Source organism: Schistocerca americana, chromosome 2, assembly GCF_021461395.2.
Source record: "Schistocerca americana isolate TAMUIC-IGC-003095 chromosome 2, iqSchAmer2.1, whole genome shotgun sequence".
In the NCBI taxonomy this organism is placed as follows: domain Eukaryota; kingdom Metazoa; phylum Arthropoda; class Insecta; order Orthoptera; family Acrididae; genus Schistocerca; species Schistocerca americana.
This window is the reverse complement of record NC_060120.1, coordinates 862,805,037-862,824,117: the sequence shown is the minus strand read 5'-3', so window position 1 is coordinate 862,824,117 and position 19,081 is coordinate 862,805,037. Positions and strand designations below refer to the sequence as shown.

The window sequence follows — 19,081 nt, the reverse complement described above, 5'->3', positions numbered from 1 at the left end:
TCTACTTCACAACGTGTTGCGCAGGAACATTCAATGTTCTCAACTTATGTGACCGTATGGTGCAGTTTCACAAGCTCCTTCACTCTCTGTGCGTTTTTCTTGGAGGAGAGACACCTCGTGGGCCTGTTCCGTGTATAGTGACATCTGCACACTACACAGGCCTCCTTGTACAACACGCGATTCCAGTTTTGCAAGAGCACAACTGTGTCCACACCACTATTTTCAAGCAAGATGGGGTGACACCACATGTCGCTTGACAGACAAAAGATTTGCTTCAAGAAACCTTCGGTTACGACCTCATCGTCTCTAAGCAGTTTCTAAATGTGTGGCCTTCCAGATCCCCCAACTAAAATCCATAGGAGTTTTCATTGTGGAACTATCTAAATGATCAAGTCTATCAAGGAAGTGTCCCGACTCTTCCTTCAATGGAGGGATGGCATACGACGACATATCGCTCTGACTGTACGAGATATTCTTGATATATAATTCCACTGGGCTCACTGTACGTTGGATCGGCAACTGCTAAGGTTACACGATAGGTCCTGTAAATTTAAAAATTATATGCGGTAAAAATTAAGATATCTATTGGAAGTAATGGTCACAGTATGTTACACTTTTAAAAAAAGTGCTATTATGGTATGGGCCTATAAGGTTCGAATAACTTGTACTGAAAATGATCACACAATGACCGAAATCTGTAAAATATAGGATTTCAATATTTATGACCGATGCTCCCATTTATCCAAAAAAATATATACCGGATATGCTGCGAGCAACTATCGACCATGCCGTGTGACGGATACAGCAGGTTGCTGAAGATCATGCTGAACACACGTTTTAACTAGTGAACACATCCTAATAAACGTGCCAGAACCACTGTTACCGTGTGTCTGATCGTTCCTCTCCTTTCCCAGAACAACACTACATTCTGAGTGCTTACAGTGCTATATTTTCAACTGGTGGCAGAATGTGGAACTACTTGTTCAGAATACTCCGAGAGCGCACTGATTAACGAAGATACCTACGATGTTTCAACGTCCTGCAATGTATACAGCCCGCACTACAGCACTCTGAACACCGTCAGTTTAATTACAAACACCCAGTACAACCGTGTGATTTTTAAATAAAAAGTTTAGGCTTCCACAGGTTTAGAGAGCAGAGCTACACCTTGGACAAACTCATGGATAGAAAAGCAAAGAAGACTGCAAAGTATGAGAACGAAAGAATGTTGGACATGGAGAAAAACACAAAGAAACGAAGCTGTCGCGAATTACTGTGGTCCTCAGATGGCTAAAACGAAAAGACGAAGAAAAGTTCAAAAACTGCCTTCGTGATCAGTAGTGCACTTTCATTAACAAAAATATTTTATGTTGGACTTAATTTCAAAATTGTGACGTGAGACAAATGTCTCATATGAATCTAAGTAGATCCACGTTTTCACTAAAACCTAGAATTTTTTTAACGATAAACGCATGTTTCTAGAGTGACTTTTGAGGATGGAAAAAGCATAACACCTAGTCGCATTTACTCTCATCTCAATGCAAAACAAGTCATATCACATACAATTTTTCCAACATAAAATTTGAAGGTAGCTTTGACGTATTACATACCAATATTTCTTGTATTCCATGAAGTCTGCAGGTACACACACATCCCAGCAACTAAAAATAATGTACACGCCAGTAGATTAAGTATGTAGTGCAGTCATGTTTCAAAACAATGTCCAAATTGCACAAAAAACCACGTTTACTCGCTTCAGACATTCTTTGAACGGGGAAGACAGTGATTTGATTTTCGCGAGACAGACGCACTGACCGACACATTTGATCGCCCACAGCCTTCTGTTAATCCACCTCACAGTTCCTAATATTTCTCTGAGTTCCGAAAGCTTCTCTGTAGAAGAGAACACCAACAAGGAAAGAGGGGCATAGACAACCCTTCCGCTTAAATCTGCTTGTATTACTGCCGTGCGGCTCGTATGTCCTATCAGCCACCAAAAGGTTAAGGAGGGTGACTGACATATTATCCGGTTGGTCCGCAGCTCGTGGTCGTGCGGTAGCGTTCTCGCTTCCCGCGCCCGGGTTCGATTCCCGGCGGGGTCAGGGATTTTCTCTGCCTCGTGATGACTGGGTGTTGTGTGATGTCCTTAGGTTTGTTAGGTTTAAGCAGTTCTAAGTTCTAGGGGACTGATGACCATAGATGTTAAGTCCCATAGTGCTCAGAGCCATTTGAACCATTTTTTATCCGGTTGGCTGGTTGTCGAGTGAAGGGACTAATAGTGAGGTCTTCAGCTCCTCGGTCAAAAGAAACGTCGGCTGGAATTAGTTTTGTCTGCAGAAATTTGACCGAATTATGGAATTGCGCAGGAGTGGTAAAATCGAGACACTGAAAACAATAATGATGCCAGAGTTGACAAATAACTAAAGGAAGCGAAATTATATGAAATGGTTCGGTATGCAGATCAGAAAAATGACGAGGGCTTCCAGGGCTCATCTGTATCGTGAGAAAAATCTCACCCGCATCCGACCCAACCACATTACTGGCTACGACGGTTACGCAATAAATCATGCCTTCTACTCGGGAAGACACGTAATATTAAAAGTGAGAAGGCTACATCCGTAATGAACAACAGTTGAACCCACGGTAACAAAATAACGTGATGACAGAAATAATCTTGTCGATAAGTGGGTGCGGGCCAGGTGAGTTTCCCCCTGGACCTAACGGAGACTTTTGCCAAATAAGCTCATATCGTTGCAAATTGTATAAAGCGTAATTCAACATTATCTAAAATATAGATTCCGGGTTGCCATATGGAATTTGAATTGGGATCATACATACCAGGGAGAAACGGCAGATACACAAAGTCTCAGCACGCTAAAGAAGTTTCGAGCACAAAACAGCCACGAAACCGATACCTAGGGTACGATACTCTTGCGCAAGACAGTCCTCCGTGCTCGACGGATCAGCCACTGCAGGTTCGCGTGGTAAGACGTGTGCCCCTGTTTGTTTATTTCAGGATCTCGCGAAGGTCGCGAAGCGACTGCGTCTCCTGCAGCCGTCGCATCTCGTCCGTGCGAGGAGTTTGCACCTCCTTTGAATATTCACGCAGAGATTAGATAGCAGCTGCCCTTGCGCAGGAGTCTGTCGCTAGAGAACCTCCATGCTGGGCGAGTTATAGCAACGGAAGCAGCGCATTACGACATTCCGAGTACACACTTTGGACGACTTATCGTACCAGAGGCAAACCTACGTTTCTAGCATTTGTAGACTTAGAGATAGCTTTTGACAATGTTGAATGGAATACGATCTTTCAAATTCTGAAGGTGGCAGGGGTAAAATACAGAGAGCAAAAGGCTACTTACAATTTGTACAGAAACCAGATGGCAGTTATAAGAGTCGAGGGGCATGAAAGGGAAGTAGTGGTTGGGAAGGGAGTGAGGCAGGGTTGTAGCTTTTCCCCGATGTTATTCAATCTGTATACTGAGCAAGCAGTAAAGGAAACGAAAGAAAAATTCAGAGTAGGTATTAAATTCCATGGAGAAGAAATAAAAACTCTGAGGTTCGCCGATGACATTGTAATTCTGTCAGAGACAGCAAAGGACCCGGAAGAGCAGTTGAACGGAATGGACAGTGTCTTGAAAGGAGGATATATGATGAACATCAACAAAAGCAAAACGAGGATAATGGAATGTAGTCGAATTAAATCGGGTGATGCTGCCGGAATTAGATTAGGAAATGAGACACTTAAAGTAGTAAAGGAGTTTTGCTATTTGGGAAGCAAAATAACTGATGATTGTCGAAGTAGAGTGGATATAAAATGTAGACTGGCAATGGCAAGGAAAGCGTTCCTGAAGAGAAATTTGTTAACATCGAGTTTATATTTAAATGTCAGGAAGTCGTTTCTGAAAGTATTTGTATGGAGTGTAGCCATGTATGGAAGTGAAACATGGACGGTAAATAGTTTAAACGAGAAGAGAATAGAAGCTTTCGAAATCTGGTGCTACAGAAGAATGCTGAAGATTGGATGGGTAGATCACATAACTAATGAGGAGGTATTGAACAGAATTGGTGAGGAGAAGAGGAGTTTGTGGCACAACTTGACAAGAAGAAGGGATCGGTTGGTCGGACATGTCATGAGTCATCAGGGGATCACCAATTTAGTACTGGAGGGCAGCGGAGGGTAAAAACTGTAGAAAGAGACCAATAGATGAATACATTAAGCAGATTCAGAAGGATATAGGTTGCAGTAGGTACTGGGAGATGATGAAGCTTGTACAGGATAGAGTAGCATGGAGAGATGCATCAAACCAGTCTCTGGACTGAAGACCACAACATCGTACCAGATAGACTGAAAAAAGGCACTATTTTTTTAGTAGCTGCAGATTTCGAGAAAGCTTTTGACACTATTGACAGGACTGTAGTCTTAGAAATTCTGATGGCAGCAGCGATAAAATACAGGTTGGCGGACGGTGACTCACCCGAATGAATTTTGATCCTACAAGTGGATTACTGGTCCAATAGTTTTCAAATTGTGCGCTCAACTTCATGCAGTTCATGGAAATTACGCCAGGTGTCGTTCCGAGTTCGTCGCTTCCGTTGAGAGTCCGCCGATTCAGTTTGCCGCGATGGCTGACAAAGGCCGGTTGACCGCCGCACAAAATACGAAGATAGTGTTACCGTTCGTGACGACGAACAGCGTTACACTGACACAGAGGTTTCGTGCTCCGGCACATGATGGGCTCCCAGCCCACAGACAATACGCAGATTACATCAAAAATTTGAAGATATTGGATCTGTTTTGGGTACGTACCGACGTTCGCCGCAAAACACTGAAGCAGTTCGAGTGGCTTTGAAAGAATTATTCAATCCGACCTTCGCTTGTATTCTTACAAGATGACTGTGGCGCATAAGCTTACTGCGAGAGATGAGCGGAGACTGCAGTTTGCAAGGTGAGTAATCGAGCAAGACCAAGAGGCAGTGTTACACAACACATTGTTTTCTGACGAAGCTTATTTTTACGTGAACGGTGTTGTGAACAAACAGAACGTTCGGTTCTGGGCACGTGAACCTCCGCGAATAATCCACACGAATGACACCAACGGGAAGAAAGTGTGCGTATGGGTCCGATGTCACGCCATTTCATCATATGTCCGTTCTTCTTCTATGCTACAGTAACCGGTGAACGCTATTTATACATGCTGCGAAACCAATTCTTTCCTAACTCATGGCCTCATGTCTTCCACTGCAGACACGATGGTTCATGCAGGATGGAACACGTCCCCATACTGCCAACGTTGTGCTTGATTTCTTACACGAAATACTTTGACGTAGGGTATTGTCAAACAGATTTTCTGAACATTATGGCCGGCCGCGGTGGACGTGCGGTTCTAGGCGCTGCAGTCCGGAACCGCGGGACTGCTACGGTGGCAGGTTCGAATCCTGCCTCGGGCATGGATGTGTGTGATGTCCTTAGGTTAGTTAGGTTTAAGTAGTTGTAAGTTCTAGGGGACTGATGAACTAAGATGTTGAATCCCATAGTGTTCAGAGCCATTTGAACATTATGCAGGAGGAGGAATGTGGCTGCCCCATAGCCCGGACATTAACCCATGTGACTTCTTCCCTCGGGGGTTCCGTAAGGAAAAGGTGTACCACAGAAAACCGGAAATGCAGTACAACTTAGGGCCATCATTGTGGTGTTATGCTGCGCCATTCCAGAAGATGTGTGTTGGAGAGTCGTCACAAATGAACGTGTGCGACTTGAATAATTTGTAAACCAAAACGGTAGTCATACTGAACATGTGATTCTTTAGGCTGTATTTCCAAGGCGTATTCTTTACTTCTACATCAATAAATTACTAATCTTGTCAACAACAAACGTGTTATGCATGAAACAAATCAGGTGACTTATCATGCGCCACCCTTCACATACATGCAAAATATATCCGCAACATCAGCCAGACTACAGCTTTAAGAGTCGAAGAACAAGAAAGGGAGGCAGTAGTTGTGACGGGACTGATGACTGTAGACTATCCTTCATGTTACCCAATATATACATAGAGCAAGCAGTAAAGAAAACCAAAGAGAAATTTGAAAAGGGAATTGAAGTTCTGGGAGAAGACATACACTGAAGCGCCAAAGAAACTGGTATAGGCATGTGTATTCAAATACAGATATTCGTAAACAGGCAGAATCAGACGCTGCGGCCGGAAACGCCTATATAAAACAGGTGTATGGCGCAGCTGTTAGATCGATTACTGCTGTTACAATGCGAGGTTATTAAGTTTGAATTGGGACGTCGTGTCATAGACGGCGCACGAGCGATGGAACACAGTATCTCCGAAGTATCGATGAAGTGGGGATTTTACCGTACGACCATTTCACGAGTGTACCGTGAATATCAGGAATCCGGTAAAACATCTAATCTCCAACATCGCTGCGACCGGAAAAAGATCCTGCCAGAACGGACCCAACGACGACTGAAGAGAATCGTTCAACGTGACAGAAGTGCAACCCTTCCGCAAATAGCTGCAGGTTTCAACTCTGGGCTATTAACAACCGTCTGCATACGAACTATTAAACGAAACATCATCGATATGGAATTTCGGAGCCAAAGGCCCACTCGTGTACTCTTGATGACTGCACGACAAAGCTTTACGCCTCGCCTGGGCCCGTCAACACAGACATTGCACTGTTGATGACTAGAAACTGGTCGGACGAGTCTCGTTTCAAGTTACACTGATTGGAAGGAGGTGTACGGGTATGGAGACAACTTCATGAATCCATGGACCCTGTATGTCAGCAGGTGACTGTTCAAGCTGGTGAAGGCTCTGTAATGGCGTGGGGCGTGTGCAGTTGGATTGATATGGGACCCCTGATACGCCTAGATACGACTCTGACAAGTGACATGCAAGTAAGCATCCTGTCTGATCACCTGCATCCATTCATGTGCATTATGCATTCCGACGGACTCGGGCAATTCCAGCAGGACAATACGACACTCTACACGTCCAGAATTTCTACAGAGTGGCTCCAGGAACACTCTTTTGAGTTTAAACGCTTCCTCTGGCCACCTAACTTCCCAGACATTAACAGTACTGAGAATATCTGGGATGACTTGCAACGTGCAGTTCAGAATAGATCTCCGCCCCTTGTACTCTTACGGACTTATGGGCCGCCCCTCAGGATTCATGGTGTCGGTTCCCTGCAGCACTACTTCAGAGATTAGTCGAGTCCATGCCACGTCGTGTTGCGGCACTTCTGCGAACTCGCGTGAGCCCTACACAATATTAGCCAGGTGTACCAGTTTCTTTGGCTCTCCAGAGTATAAACTCTTAAAATTTGCCAATGACATTCTAATTCTGTCAGGGACGATATTGGAGTTGGAAAATAGGGTCTTGAAAATAGGTTACAAGCACTAAGGTGATGTTGAGTGAACTAGATTAAGAAATGTGACAGTAAAAGTAGATGAGCTTTGTTTGTTATTTGGGGGAATTAACTGTGGACTGTCAAAGTAGTGGTGATACAACATAAAGACTGGGCAACAGCAAGGAAAGCATTTCTGAGAAATGAATACGAATTAACATAGGATATAAATGTTAAGTATTCGGAAGTCTTTTCTGAAGGTATTTATACGGAGTGTAGCCTTGCACGGAAGTTGTATGTGCACGATAACTAGTACAGCCAAAATGAGAAGTGTTTGAATTACGGTGCTACAGAGTAATTAATGAACTATTGATCGAACTGGGGAGGAAAAAAAAAAAAAACTTGTGGCAGAACATGGAGGAAAGTCTCATCCTAAGGCATCAAAGAATACTTGCTTCGGTAGTTTAGGGGAGGGAGAGGGAGACCACAGCTTGACTACAGTAACCAATTTCAAGTGCATAAAAGTTGGAGTACTAATGCAAAGATTGAGATGCCTGCACAGGATAGACTTGCGTGGAAAGATGTACCAAACAAGCCTCAGGGCTGAGGAGTGTAATATTAATAACATTTTCGACGCAACATACCACCAACTCATTGAAGTTGTTTCGTTATAAGTTCTGCACCAGTTGTATGCAGATTGCCAAGTCTCCGCGATCGCGAAGATTCTGCAGTCCGAAGAAAACCTTCTGTCTGGTAAGATGGCAAAGGTGCAAGAGACGTTTAGCAAGTAATCCAACATATTTTATGGAAACAGGTTGGTTTTTATTCAAAATTCCAATACACCGTATTATTCCCCTCTCTTTTGGTTCCTAAACCATATTTTTTAACAACCTCCGTTCAATGCGACGACCTTACGCCACCCCATTGGGATAGCCTGCATGGTGCCACTCCAATGTTCTGCTACAACAACAACCTCATCATCATCATCATCATCATCCACGTACTGCTTCCCGCTCAGCGCATCCTTCACCAACCTAAACAGATGGAAGTCGGTAGGTGCAAGATCTGGACTGTAGGGTGGACGAGGAAGGACAGTCCAATGAAGTTTTGTGAGCTTCTCTCGGGTGCGCAGACTTGTGTGAAGCCTTGGAGAATGAGAAGTTCGTTTGCATTTTTGTGGCGGCGTACGCGCCGTAGCCGTTTCCGCAATTTCGGGGGGGGGGGGGGGGGGGGGGGGGGGGGGTTAGTACAATATATTTCCGAATTCATCGTCGAACGCGAGGGAGGCTGTCAAACGCACTAATATCTTCAGAGTCCCTGAGGACTGTCGCCATGACTACTGGCAAAGGGTGTCAGCACTATCAACTTGTGCAGCGAGGTGTTTGCGACCCGTCAATCATCTCGAACAAGAGTGACCGCACGTTCCGACATTGGAGGAGAGAGTTCTGTGTGGCTGGCCGACATGCGGGAGATAGGACAGGTTTGCGCGACATTGTCCCAAAGATGACACACGCCTCGCCCAATGACTAGCCGTACTTTTGTTCACTACCAGGTCGCCGTAGACATTCTGCAAGCGCCTATGAATATCTGTGATGCTATGGTTTTCCGCCAAAAGAAGCTCAAGACAGCTCTCTGCTTCGAATGCACCTCCGTTCAGAGGCCATTTTGAAGCTACTTATAGCACCCCGACCTAAAGGAACTTTATGAAACTGCAAGAGCTGAAGCGGGAATATTCCACTATGTCCCACAATAAATTCCGCATTTTTTTTTCCAACCAAAATTGCCGAGAAGAAGAGGTGTTGCATTACTTATTGAACGCCCCTCGTATGTAGTTTCAATCATATCAGGTGGACAGGTAGATTCTGTCTTCCTAGATTTCCGTAAGACGCTCGACAAATTATCGTTATGGCGACTGATGACCAAATTACGCTTTTAAGAGTTCAGTGCGTAATGTATCTCCCAGAAAGCTTCAAATCAGCAGGCACTCTGCTGCAGAATGAAAATTCGTTATGGACTAGAAATCTTTTCAATGTGGTGTTACAGGACATTGACAAATGTTACATGAGCCGATCGAATAAAGATCGAGAAATTCCTAGCACGAGTCAACCAAAAAATGCTCAAACAATTTAATGAAACGAAGAAAACAAGTGGTCGATGTGAATCGAAGCTGTAAGCTGTGGTTGAAGAAATGGTGGAAGGAAAGAACTGTAGCAGCTGGTCTCTTCCAAGTGCGGCAGATCGTCGATGAACTAGAATGCAGCAGTTATGCTGAAACAGAGGGCGGCTTCAAATCTTTCTTCGGCATAACAACGAAAAACAACAACAAAATACGCATGCGTAAAGCAAATATTTCCCTGCACTTTATCATTTAACGTCCAACATACACCACTAAACCGACCGTGTAGCGAAATTCCAAACCGAAACCTGCAGAGCGGTACTAAGAAATATACGCTTACGTTTCCTATCCAACTCTAGCACTTTTACTACAAATCTGCAGTTGTACGAAGAAACTACTTCCACTACCAGCAGCCCTGGAGTTAAAATATTCTCCAACGCTTCGTTCCTACAAAGTATAAGACTTCACAAGTCTACAAATTTAGAACTACGCGAGACTTATCGATATGTCATTGAGTTGTACAACTTTGATACACTTAACTGGGTCACCTGGAAACAAAGTGAAGTTTGGAGAGGTAACTTTAAGCTCCGAGTCGGTGGCTGGAGGTGGTTCGAGTCCCATCTTGACGTACAACTTCAATCAAATGTTCGTCGTCGCGGCGTGTACTTCTGTATAGTGTAGAAAAAAATGTGTGGTTCTTGCCAATATTACACACACACACACACACACACACACACACACACACACGCGCGCGCGCGCGCGCGATTTCAAGGACACTTATGAAGGTGTATAAGTTCCTGGAAGTGAAAGGGGAGAGCGAAACATGTCACGTCTTTTTTTAAGAATTGTCTCTGTATTAGGCTGTACTGATTTAGAAAAATCGCGGAAAACCTAAATCAGAACAGCATTACGCGTCCAGTGATAATCACTGCACCACTTCGTTTGCTAACTTTAGGTTCAGTGGGTTGGCGTTATGCACCTACACAACTGGAGTACAATTCTTCAGGGTTTTCAGAAAAACTTATGGTCTGGTTCGCTTTTAATTATGAAAACACGTGCAATCATTTATCCGCCTTTCGTACAAGGGGCAATCAAAAACAAAACACCAGCAACAACAGGTACATGGAATGGTTCCATTCAGAAGTAATCACCACGCGCGATAGGACGTTAATCCCATTCGGAGACGAGAAAGTCAATTCCTGTTTCGTAGAACGCCGTCGGATCCACAACCGCAAACACACTTGCACTTCCTCCTCCGACTGAAACCGACGTCCATACATGTCTCTCTTCAGTCGCCAAAGATGTGAAATCGCACGGTGAACAATCCAGGCTTAAAGGAGGCTGTTGCAGTGTTTCCCAATCAAATCGCCTTCGTTCGACTGGCAGTGAGTGAGGCCGTTGTGCAGAAGGATGATTCCATCCTGACAGCATTCCGAAAACCCGAGGGCAAACGACAAAGCTAACAGTGGAAACATCTTACATCTCCCCAGTCAAAGAACCCCAAAGCTGTTCCAGTAGCGTCACGACGACCTTCCCCGACTGCAGGGGCCCTCCGCTCTAGAGTTCCTCTAGTGTGAAACCACAATGAATGCGCAGTGCTATGAAGACACTTTGCAGGAAGTGCGACGCGTCTTAAAGTCAAGTCGCCCAGGAATGCTGCCTGACGAAATCATCTTGTTAGACGATAACGTCCGCCTCCCACTCTGCCAATAAGAGGAAGGCCACGCGTCAGCTATTTGGTTGGGAAACACTGCAACATCCTCTGCAGAGTCCCGACCTCCCCCAGTGTGATGTTTGCATCTTTGGCCACCTGAAGAAAGAGTGCATAAACGTCGGTTTCATTCGGACGTGGAAGTGCAAGAGTGGATGCGACTGTGGACCGGTCAGCGGCCGGCCGCGTTCTACGGAACAGGAACTTCTCTCGTATCCCAGTCGCACTTTCTGTAAAGTGTCTTCATAGCGCTGCACATTGATTGTGATTTCACACTCAAGGAACTCGAGAGCAGAGGGCCCCTGCAGTCGGAGGAGGTCGTCATAACGCTACTGGCACAGCTTTGGAGTTCTTTGGCGGGGGAGATGTGGGATGACGTTGCCCTCGGGTTGTCGGAATGCTGTCAGGATGGAATCATCCTTCTGCACAACGCTTGCCCCCTCTGAGTAATGCATATTTTCAATTCACTGCAATACGATGACACTAATTTTCTTAGGTTTTAAGTTCCAATACAATAAAATTTCCTTGAGACAGAAAATCTTCTGCTCACAAATCATCACGGATATACAAATCATCGCACATGATAAACTCAACTCGCCGGCAGCGAAGCATGTAGATTCAATATTCACATACTTTTGGAAAGCGTCTAACAGTGCCCCTCTACAGACTTAACGAAGGTCCGAGCGGACGGAATGTTGTCAGACATGTAAATGACTCCAAGACTTCTTAATCTAATACACTAAAGGGAGGGTGGGGGTGAGCTGTTACGTTATTGCGTCATCGTAAATTTTACTACTCCGTATTTTATTCAAAGGCAATTACAATTTATAGTTTATGCACTAACTCACTATAACATCTCCAATGGTATGTTACATTCAAAATAAGTAAAAAATGTCCAGTTTAACACCCTATACTGACACTACCAGATTGGCGGGAGCCTGATTTGGTACCAACGGCAACCGTATATTTTACGACGGTTTAGTAACATAGGGTTAAGCAATACAACCCAGTGTGCTATTCTCTGCTGATGACGCTGCAATCCAAGGTAAAACGCCATCGTTTAGTGACTGAGAATACAGGATGACTTAGAATTATTATTTGATATAATACATGTGTAGCCTGCTCTAAATACAGAAAAAACGTAAGTTAATGCAGATGTGGGAAAAACAGTCTCATAACGTTCAAATACAGTATTAGTGATAAGCTGCTTGATAAGTTACGTTGATTAAATATTTAGGCATAAAACTGCAAAGCGGTATTAAATGGAACTAGCATATAAGGTCAGTTGTAGGGAAAGTGGCTGGTCGAGTTCTTGTTACGAGGTGTGTTCAAAAATTCCGCATCTGATACACTGCACCCATCGCCGTTTCCACTTCCGGAAGCAGTCTTGAAATGAAATGGCTCTGAGCACTATGGGACTTAACTTCTGAGGTCATCAGTCCCCTAGAACTTAGAACTACTTAAACCTAACTAACCTAAGGACATCACACACATCCATGCCCGAGGCAGGATTCGAACCTGCGACCGTAGCAGTCCCACGGTTCCGGACTGCAGCGCCTAGAACCGCACGGCCACCGTGGCCGGTTCAAGCAGTCTTGGTACGCCTCTTGCTGGTTTGCGCGAATCGCAGCCTGAGAATTTTATTTTATCTCGTCTATTTTTGCAAATCTTCGTCCTGTCAGCGGGGCTTTCAATTTTGGAAATAAAAGGAAAGTCCGCAGAGGCCAGGTCTGGAGAATACTGAGGATGGAGCAGTGAGTTCGTTTCTTGTGCAACAGTCGCGCACCAACAGGGATCTCGCCACATTTCAGGCCTTTTCCTTCCCACATTTTGTCGCAGGTGTGGGAAAACGTCCCGATAGTACCATCGATTAACAGTTAGTCCCTGTGGCACGAATTCGTGATGAACTAATCCTCCAAAGTCAAAACTATCAACGTGCCTTTGCAATTTGATGTGACCTGACAAGCATTTTTTGGTCTTGGAGAACCATTCCCGACCCATTATCAAGATTGAACCTTGGTGTCAACATCATAGACCTACGTCTCATCACCAGTTATTACTCTCTTAAGGAACATCTCGTTCTTATTTGCCCGATCCAAAAGCTCTTCACAGGCGGCAACACAATGCATTCCAAAGTGCTCTATCAGGGTTTTATGACATGATCCAACTGGAAAGTTACATTCTTCTGCAACCTCTTGGACAGTCAGTCTTCGACTGGCACACACAAATTCGTTGAAGTTCCTGACACAAGCGTCGTCGGTAGACGTCGAATGGCGGCCTGAACGAGGGTCTTTTTTAACTTCTGTCCGACCAATTTTAAACGGCGTGAATCATTCGTCACACCGAATACGGCTTAAGCACTCATCACCGTAGGCCTCCTGCATCACTTGGTCTCTCCGTATAAAGATTTTCTTGAGTTTCTTGTAAAATTTAATGCAGACGCGTTGCTCTTCTAACTCTGCCATCTCGAAAATCGCAAACTGTGCGACACAACGTTCTACTCAATACAGTAATGAACAATTGCTAACAGACATACAAGTATACAGCTGGTTGTTACACATTAAACACAGAGGCGTGTGCAGGGATGCCAACTGCATTTCACTCCACCACACCACTGGCGCGAAATTACGAATGCCCCGGAATTTTTTTGAACAGACCACGTATTGGAGAATTCTAGGAAAGTGTAGGTCGTCTATAAAGGCGACCGCGTACAGAACACTTGTACGACCCATTCCTGAGTACTACTCGAGCGTTTCGAATCCCCGCGAGTTCGGGCTAAAGATATCGAGAAAATCCGGAGTCGTGCTGTTAGAATTGCTGCCGGTAAGTGCGATCAACACGCGAGTATTACGGAAATGCTCCGCGAACTCAAATAGGAAATCCTGGATGAGGAAAAATTCTTTCCGCGAAGCACTACTGAGAAAGTGTGGAGAATCTGCGCTTGCGACAGACCGCAGAATGATCCTACTGCCTACATACCAATCGTGTTAAGAACCGCGAAGGCAAGGTAAGACAAATCACAGCTCGTTCGGAAATACAACTGTATTCAATAGTTTCTCTCTCGCTCCACTTGCTAGTGGAACGGAAAGGTTGGCTAGCAGTAGTACAATGTACCCTACGCCATTTACCTCATGATGGCTTCCATAGTATGTAGGTAGATGGTCTGCAATAACTTCCAATAAAAGTACACCTGTCGTTGGTCCCTCCATTCGGACAATAGGGTGTATTTGCCATCATTTGCTACATATCCCGACAGGGTTCCATGGTCCAGTAACGACGTTCGTGGCCCATGTCAATCGGCGGGCTTGAATGTCAGCAAAGGGACATGATTTGCCTCCTGAAAATACAATCCTGGTAGAAATGAGTTCATGACGCCCAACATTCATATTAGCGGCTATCTGACAGCGAACATCGCCCCGTATTGTTCTTGCGGAAACGACGTTACGTCCTGTTCGCCTGTTTGTGCTGGCAAAAACTTTGTGATACTGAAGATCCACATTAGACGATGTTAATCTTAGATACCAGCATTCATGTTTATCTCCAATATGGTATGACTCATGCTTTTTGCACGGATCGTCACCCTACATTCAACGTCGGTTAACTCGCGACGTGTTGCGATGTTAACAACACAGTGTGTTAAAGTTTCTTCGCAACTGTGGTTACGAAAAATAAGTCAACGATTGTGTTCACAAAATCGTACTTACTCAAAATAGTCTTCTTCTGGACCACATGGCTGAAATCGTTTTAAAAGTGTTTTGCAACAGTAACGGCAGTCTTTTTCTGGAGTTGCGTTTAGTACATTTCTTAGACGTCCTTAACTGTGTTATAACGGTGTCTTTTTCATTGCCAATTTCACTCAGGAGAACAACCAGATGTAGGCTGGGGCCAGGTCTGGCGGTTATAGGACAGTGATCCATTTGCTGGCAAAAAAACTGGTGCACAATCTTCGCTTTGTGGGCTGGGGTGTCTCTATGGAGGAGCAACCAGGAACCTGTCCCTCATTCGACGACTTCTCGCCCACAAACGCTGGAGGACTAAGAACTTTATGCTGTCTCACTGCTTCACTGCCACTTTCCGACAAGTGTCGGATATTAACTGTTACATTCACGGCCAGGCTCCCTGCTGCAGTTTTCGAAACTTCAAGGATCATAACGCCATCATTCGTCACGAGATAACAGTGCAGTTTGCAATTTCACACAAGCAGTCCTAATGGAACTGGGACACACTGTGTACGCACCTGACTGGCAGACAGCCCAAATAGCGAGTTTAAACTCGTGCAATACACGGCAAATCTTTAGACAGGAGAAGCTCTTCACGTGGCTCTTTGTAGTTTTGCTTCGGAAGAGTCTTCATTTAGCCTATATTGAAGCTCTTATTCTCCAGCGAGAGTTTGCCCTTATTCTACACATCCCTACCGAAACACTCCTTTTTCTGGTATGCTGGCTCCCAGTATATTATAGAGCAGCCCAAAATCTGTTAATAAACCATTGACGGATGGCAGTAGAGGGAAACTTGAGTCACATAATAGCAACACCACCTATAATGGCTTTTTTTCAAGCCTCGTCGGACGCTTCGTCTGCAGTAACTCAAGCATACAATTTCAGTATCTTCCGCTCCACAGCTTCTATTTGCTTATCGTAGAACGCCTTGTGATAACAGTAGAGCACCTGCGGACCTCTCATATTCTATCCAGAACTATCACTCGCAGAACGCTGCAGTGGACGGCCAAATCTCCGCTAGTTTTAAACACAGAGATGAGGCAAAGATAATTCACGGCGACGTATTTGGCAGAGAGATAGGGTGAGGTTCTCTGCAAATGCAAATTCACCTTAAAGCCGAGTCTTACAAGTAGCTCGTCCGCACTAGCAGGCCGTAATGCAGTGCTGTGCAGAAACAATGGACACGAAGGGAGAATATACGTTCCCAGTTGTGGGACTGGAAGAGATAGACAAGTGTACCGAGGCGACCACGTTCTCCCGACCTCATTCCTACGGATTTCTTTAGTGTGGGGAAAATGAAGCGTCTGGTGTACGAGACAGCAACACACTCTCCAGAAGAGCTGGTGCCTCGTTTGGCTGAGGCTGCAGCAATTATTCGTGAAGCACCTGATTTTATTCTGTATGTTGCACAACCATTACTACGCAGGTGCCAGTTGTGCATTGGTGTAAAGGACGCCTTACTCGGCAATATTGCTAAAATAATATTCATCACCGATAGTATGAACACCGTTCCAAAGATCACTAGCATCAAAACATTTATGAGCCCCTAGCCGAGAAACTGTGCACCTTTGTAACATTTTGGTCACACAAAGTGTCAACATTTTTTTACATCCTGTACAACAGTCGCAACTTTCAATAAATATTATTTGAAAAAAAATAGTATTACACCACTCTTTCTCAACACGGAATTTTCACCATAGATTTTTTAGCTGATTTGTAAAACAGAATGTGCCAATCTATTACGATCTTATTAAGTTTAATTTACTGTATTAGACAAAAAAATATATTTTACACTCATTTAACCAAAAAACTGCTACAACAAAAAATATATGAGCTGTAATGGAAACTATGAAAGCAAGAACTATTTGCAATACAGGGCCTACAGTCATTAACACAAAAATCTCTGACAATCCTTCTACAGCAATGAAACTGGAAATGCTTTTCATGTTAAACGTATTTTGCCTGGTATACAGGCAGAATGTGATTTATGCCCCAATCATTAACAATACGCTTTGCATTCAAAAAATGTAGTGAGACAACGAAAAAACTAAACTGCAAACAGCATCTAAAGTAAAAAACCGAAGCACAGCTTTTTTCACTAATAAGGGGCAAGTACCTGACTTGGATGTAAACAGACAATCTGAGAATATCATGACACATACAGGAACAAATGGACTGCTAGAAACACTTATAGAAAAGAGGAGCAGTATGATAACATTTGAATACAGGCAACAGAAGCTGTGTATGGAGTACTGATGACCCTAGCAACGGACATGACACTGGGAAAAAGAACTACATATGTCAATTGATATCAAAAGTAATATCAGCTGCCCAAAAAAAGTAAACTGCCCATACCTCACAGTAGAGATAAATGACATATCATTACTACTCTTGAAATTAAATAGTTTTTCATTTACTCTCAATTTCGCATCTCGTTTGCAGAAGGTACGTATAGTTAGAAAAATTAATCTACATATGCAATCTGCAGAGTTGCAGCATATGCTTCACATCTGTAGCAGGTGTTCCGTCATATGGAAAGTTTCTCTGATATTGGCTCAATCCACTGGTACTTGAAAGGACCTGTTGTGGAAACTATAAATGTAGATTAAAATCTCAGTCTACAAACACTCAATTTTCTTCACACAATTCAGCTCTAAAATCAATCTGCAGCCAATAAAATACAAAGATATGTAGTCCTATAAATATTTTAAAATACATTATCACATGTCACTACAAGCAGAGAAGGCTGCATACAAACTGCTCACAAAATGTTAGATTAATTCATTACAGAATGTAGCCGACTTTGCCTGTTACACAAATTTCGATTCTCTTATGAGTGAATGAACCAGATGACAGTGACCCTCAATGTTTACCCCACCAACTAAGAAAATTATTTAATGGTTAGGAAATGGCTGTTTTACTGATATTCAAATACATAAAACTTTATAATCTACAACTACATATGAGAAAGGTTTCCATGAGATAACAGGGGAAATATAAATGTGATAAACACACAAACTAAAATTTTCAATAAACGTGCTTCTCAATACGTCACAACGAGAGAAGTCCACAGGCGTTGCCCTTTACCTGTGTGCTATTTAATCGTAAATTTACATTTATTCTTAGCCAGAATGTTCGAATCTCTCCCTCAAAGTTTCTTTGAGAAAAAAAATCAACGTCAAAAACTGCGAACACACAAGGACCAAAATTTACAAACTAATTAAATGATCACTAACCAATTATATGATTACAATGGCACTTAACGGATAGTACTGCATATGCCTCGTGTAACAGATACTAACTACTGTTGACATACGAAATTTTACAATCAAGAGATTTTGCTTTCTTCTTTATTGATTGCTAGTCTCTTGCAATAAACAAACGAGTTCTGCACCATATACTCTACAGTTAAAGCAGGTAGTTTAACGCTAATCTCAAAACTACATGTTAGTCTTTAATAATGATATAAATTAAATCCAAAACATTAATCGTCAAATCACATAAACAACGGATTACACATGGTTGGGCGCGAGTACATGAGTGAACTCAAAAAGTTCCTGACAGTGTAAACAAAAAGCACTACACAATTAATATGGCACGAAAGACATCGTCTGGAACGCATACCAAACTGAATTATGCAATTCGTCATACTTTAAACTGCTAATGCTATTTTTCACCACTGAAGCTAGTTTCTAGTTGTCATACAGCAAAGTAAACACCCGACATAACGATGAGTAGAAGAAGCGCCATCATCTAATGATGAACATCAAATTTATGTTTACAATAGTTTTTGATAAATCTGTTGAAAATGTATCAGTGCACTCACCATTTTCACTCTGTCCAACCAAAACACCCACGCCAAGCAAGAGCCCTACATTGCCGCTCCAACCGCTACTCCGACCCATCGCGGCCATCTTCTCTTCTACTACATTGTATCTCTGACGTCACGCCTGCGATGTCGTAATTCTGTACCTGAATTTGCACCGCGCTTCAAGAACAGACGGCCGTCCATGAAGTATATGATATGTTTATCGGTCTACAATAAGAAAAATAAACGAAATGTGACTTTGAATTTGAACGTAACGATAAATAATTTTTTTCTTTAAAATACATATTAAGTTAATCTTGTGACTAAATTCGGACTTAAAAGCTTATAAACTAGAGCGCAAACGA

General features: G+C 43.4%; 1 protein-coding gene across 1 annotated transcript in view; it reads right to left on the bottom strand.

Moving 5' to 3' along the window:
• Window positions 1–18,848, bottom strand: part of LOC124595699 (bone morphogenetic protein receptor type-1B) — a 182,256-nt gene extending 163,408 nt beyond the window's left edge. The window contains exon 1 of the mRNA XM_047134559.1: window positions 18,735–18,848. Within this exon, the coding sequence (XP_046990515.1) occupies window positions 18,735–18,822 (88 nt within the window). The 5' untranslated portion in view covers window positions 18,823–18,848. The remainder of the gene's footprint in view (window positions 1–18,734) is intronic.
• Window positions 18,849–19,081: the final 233 nt, after the last annotated feature.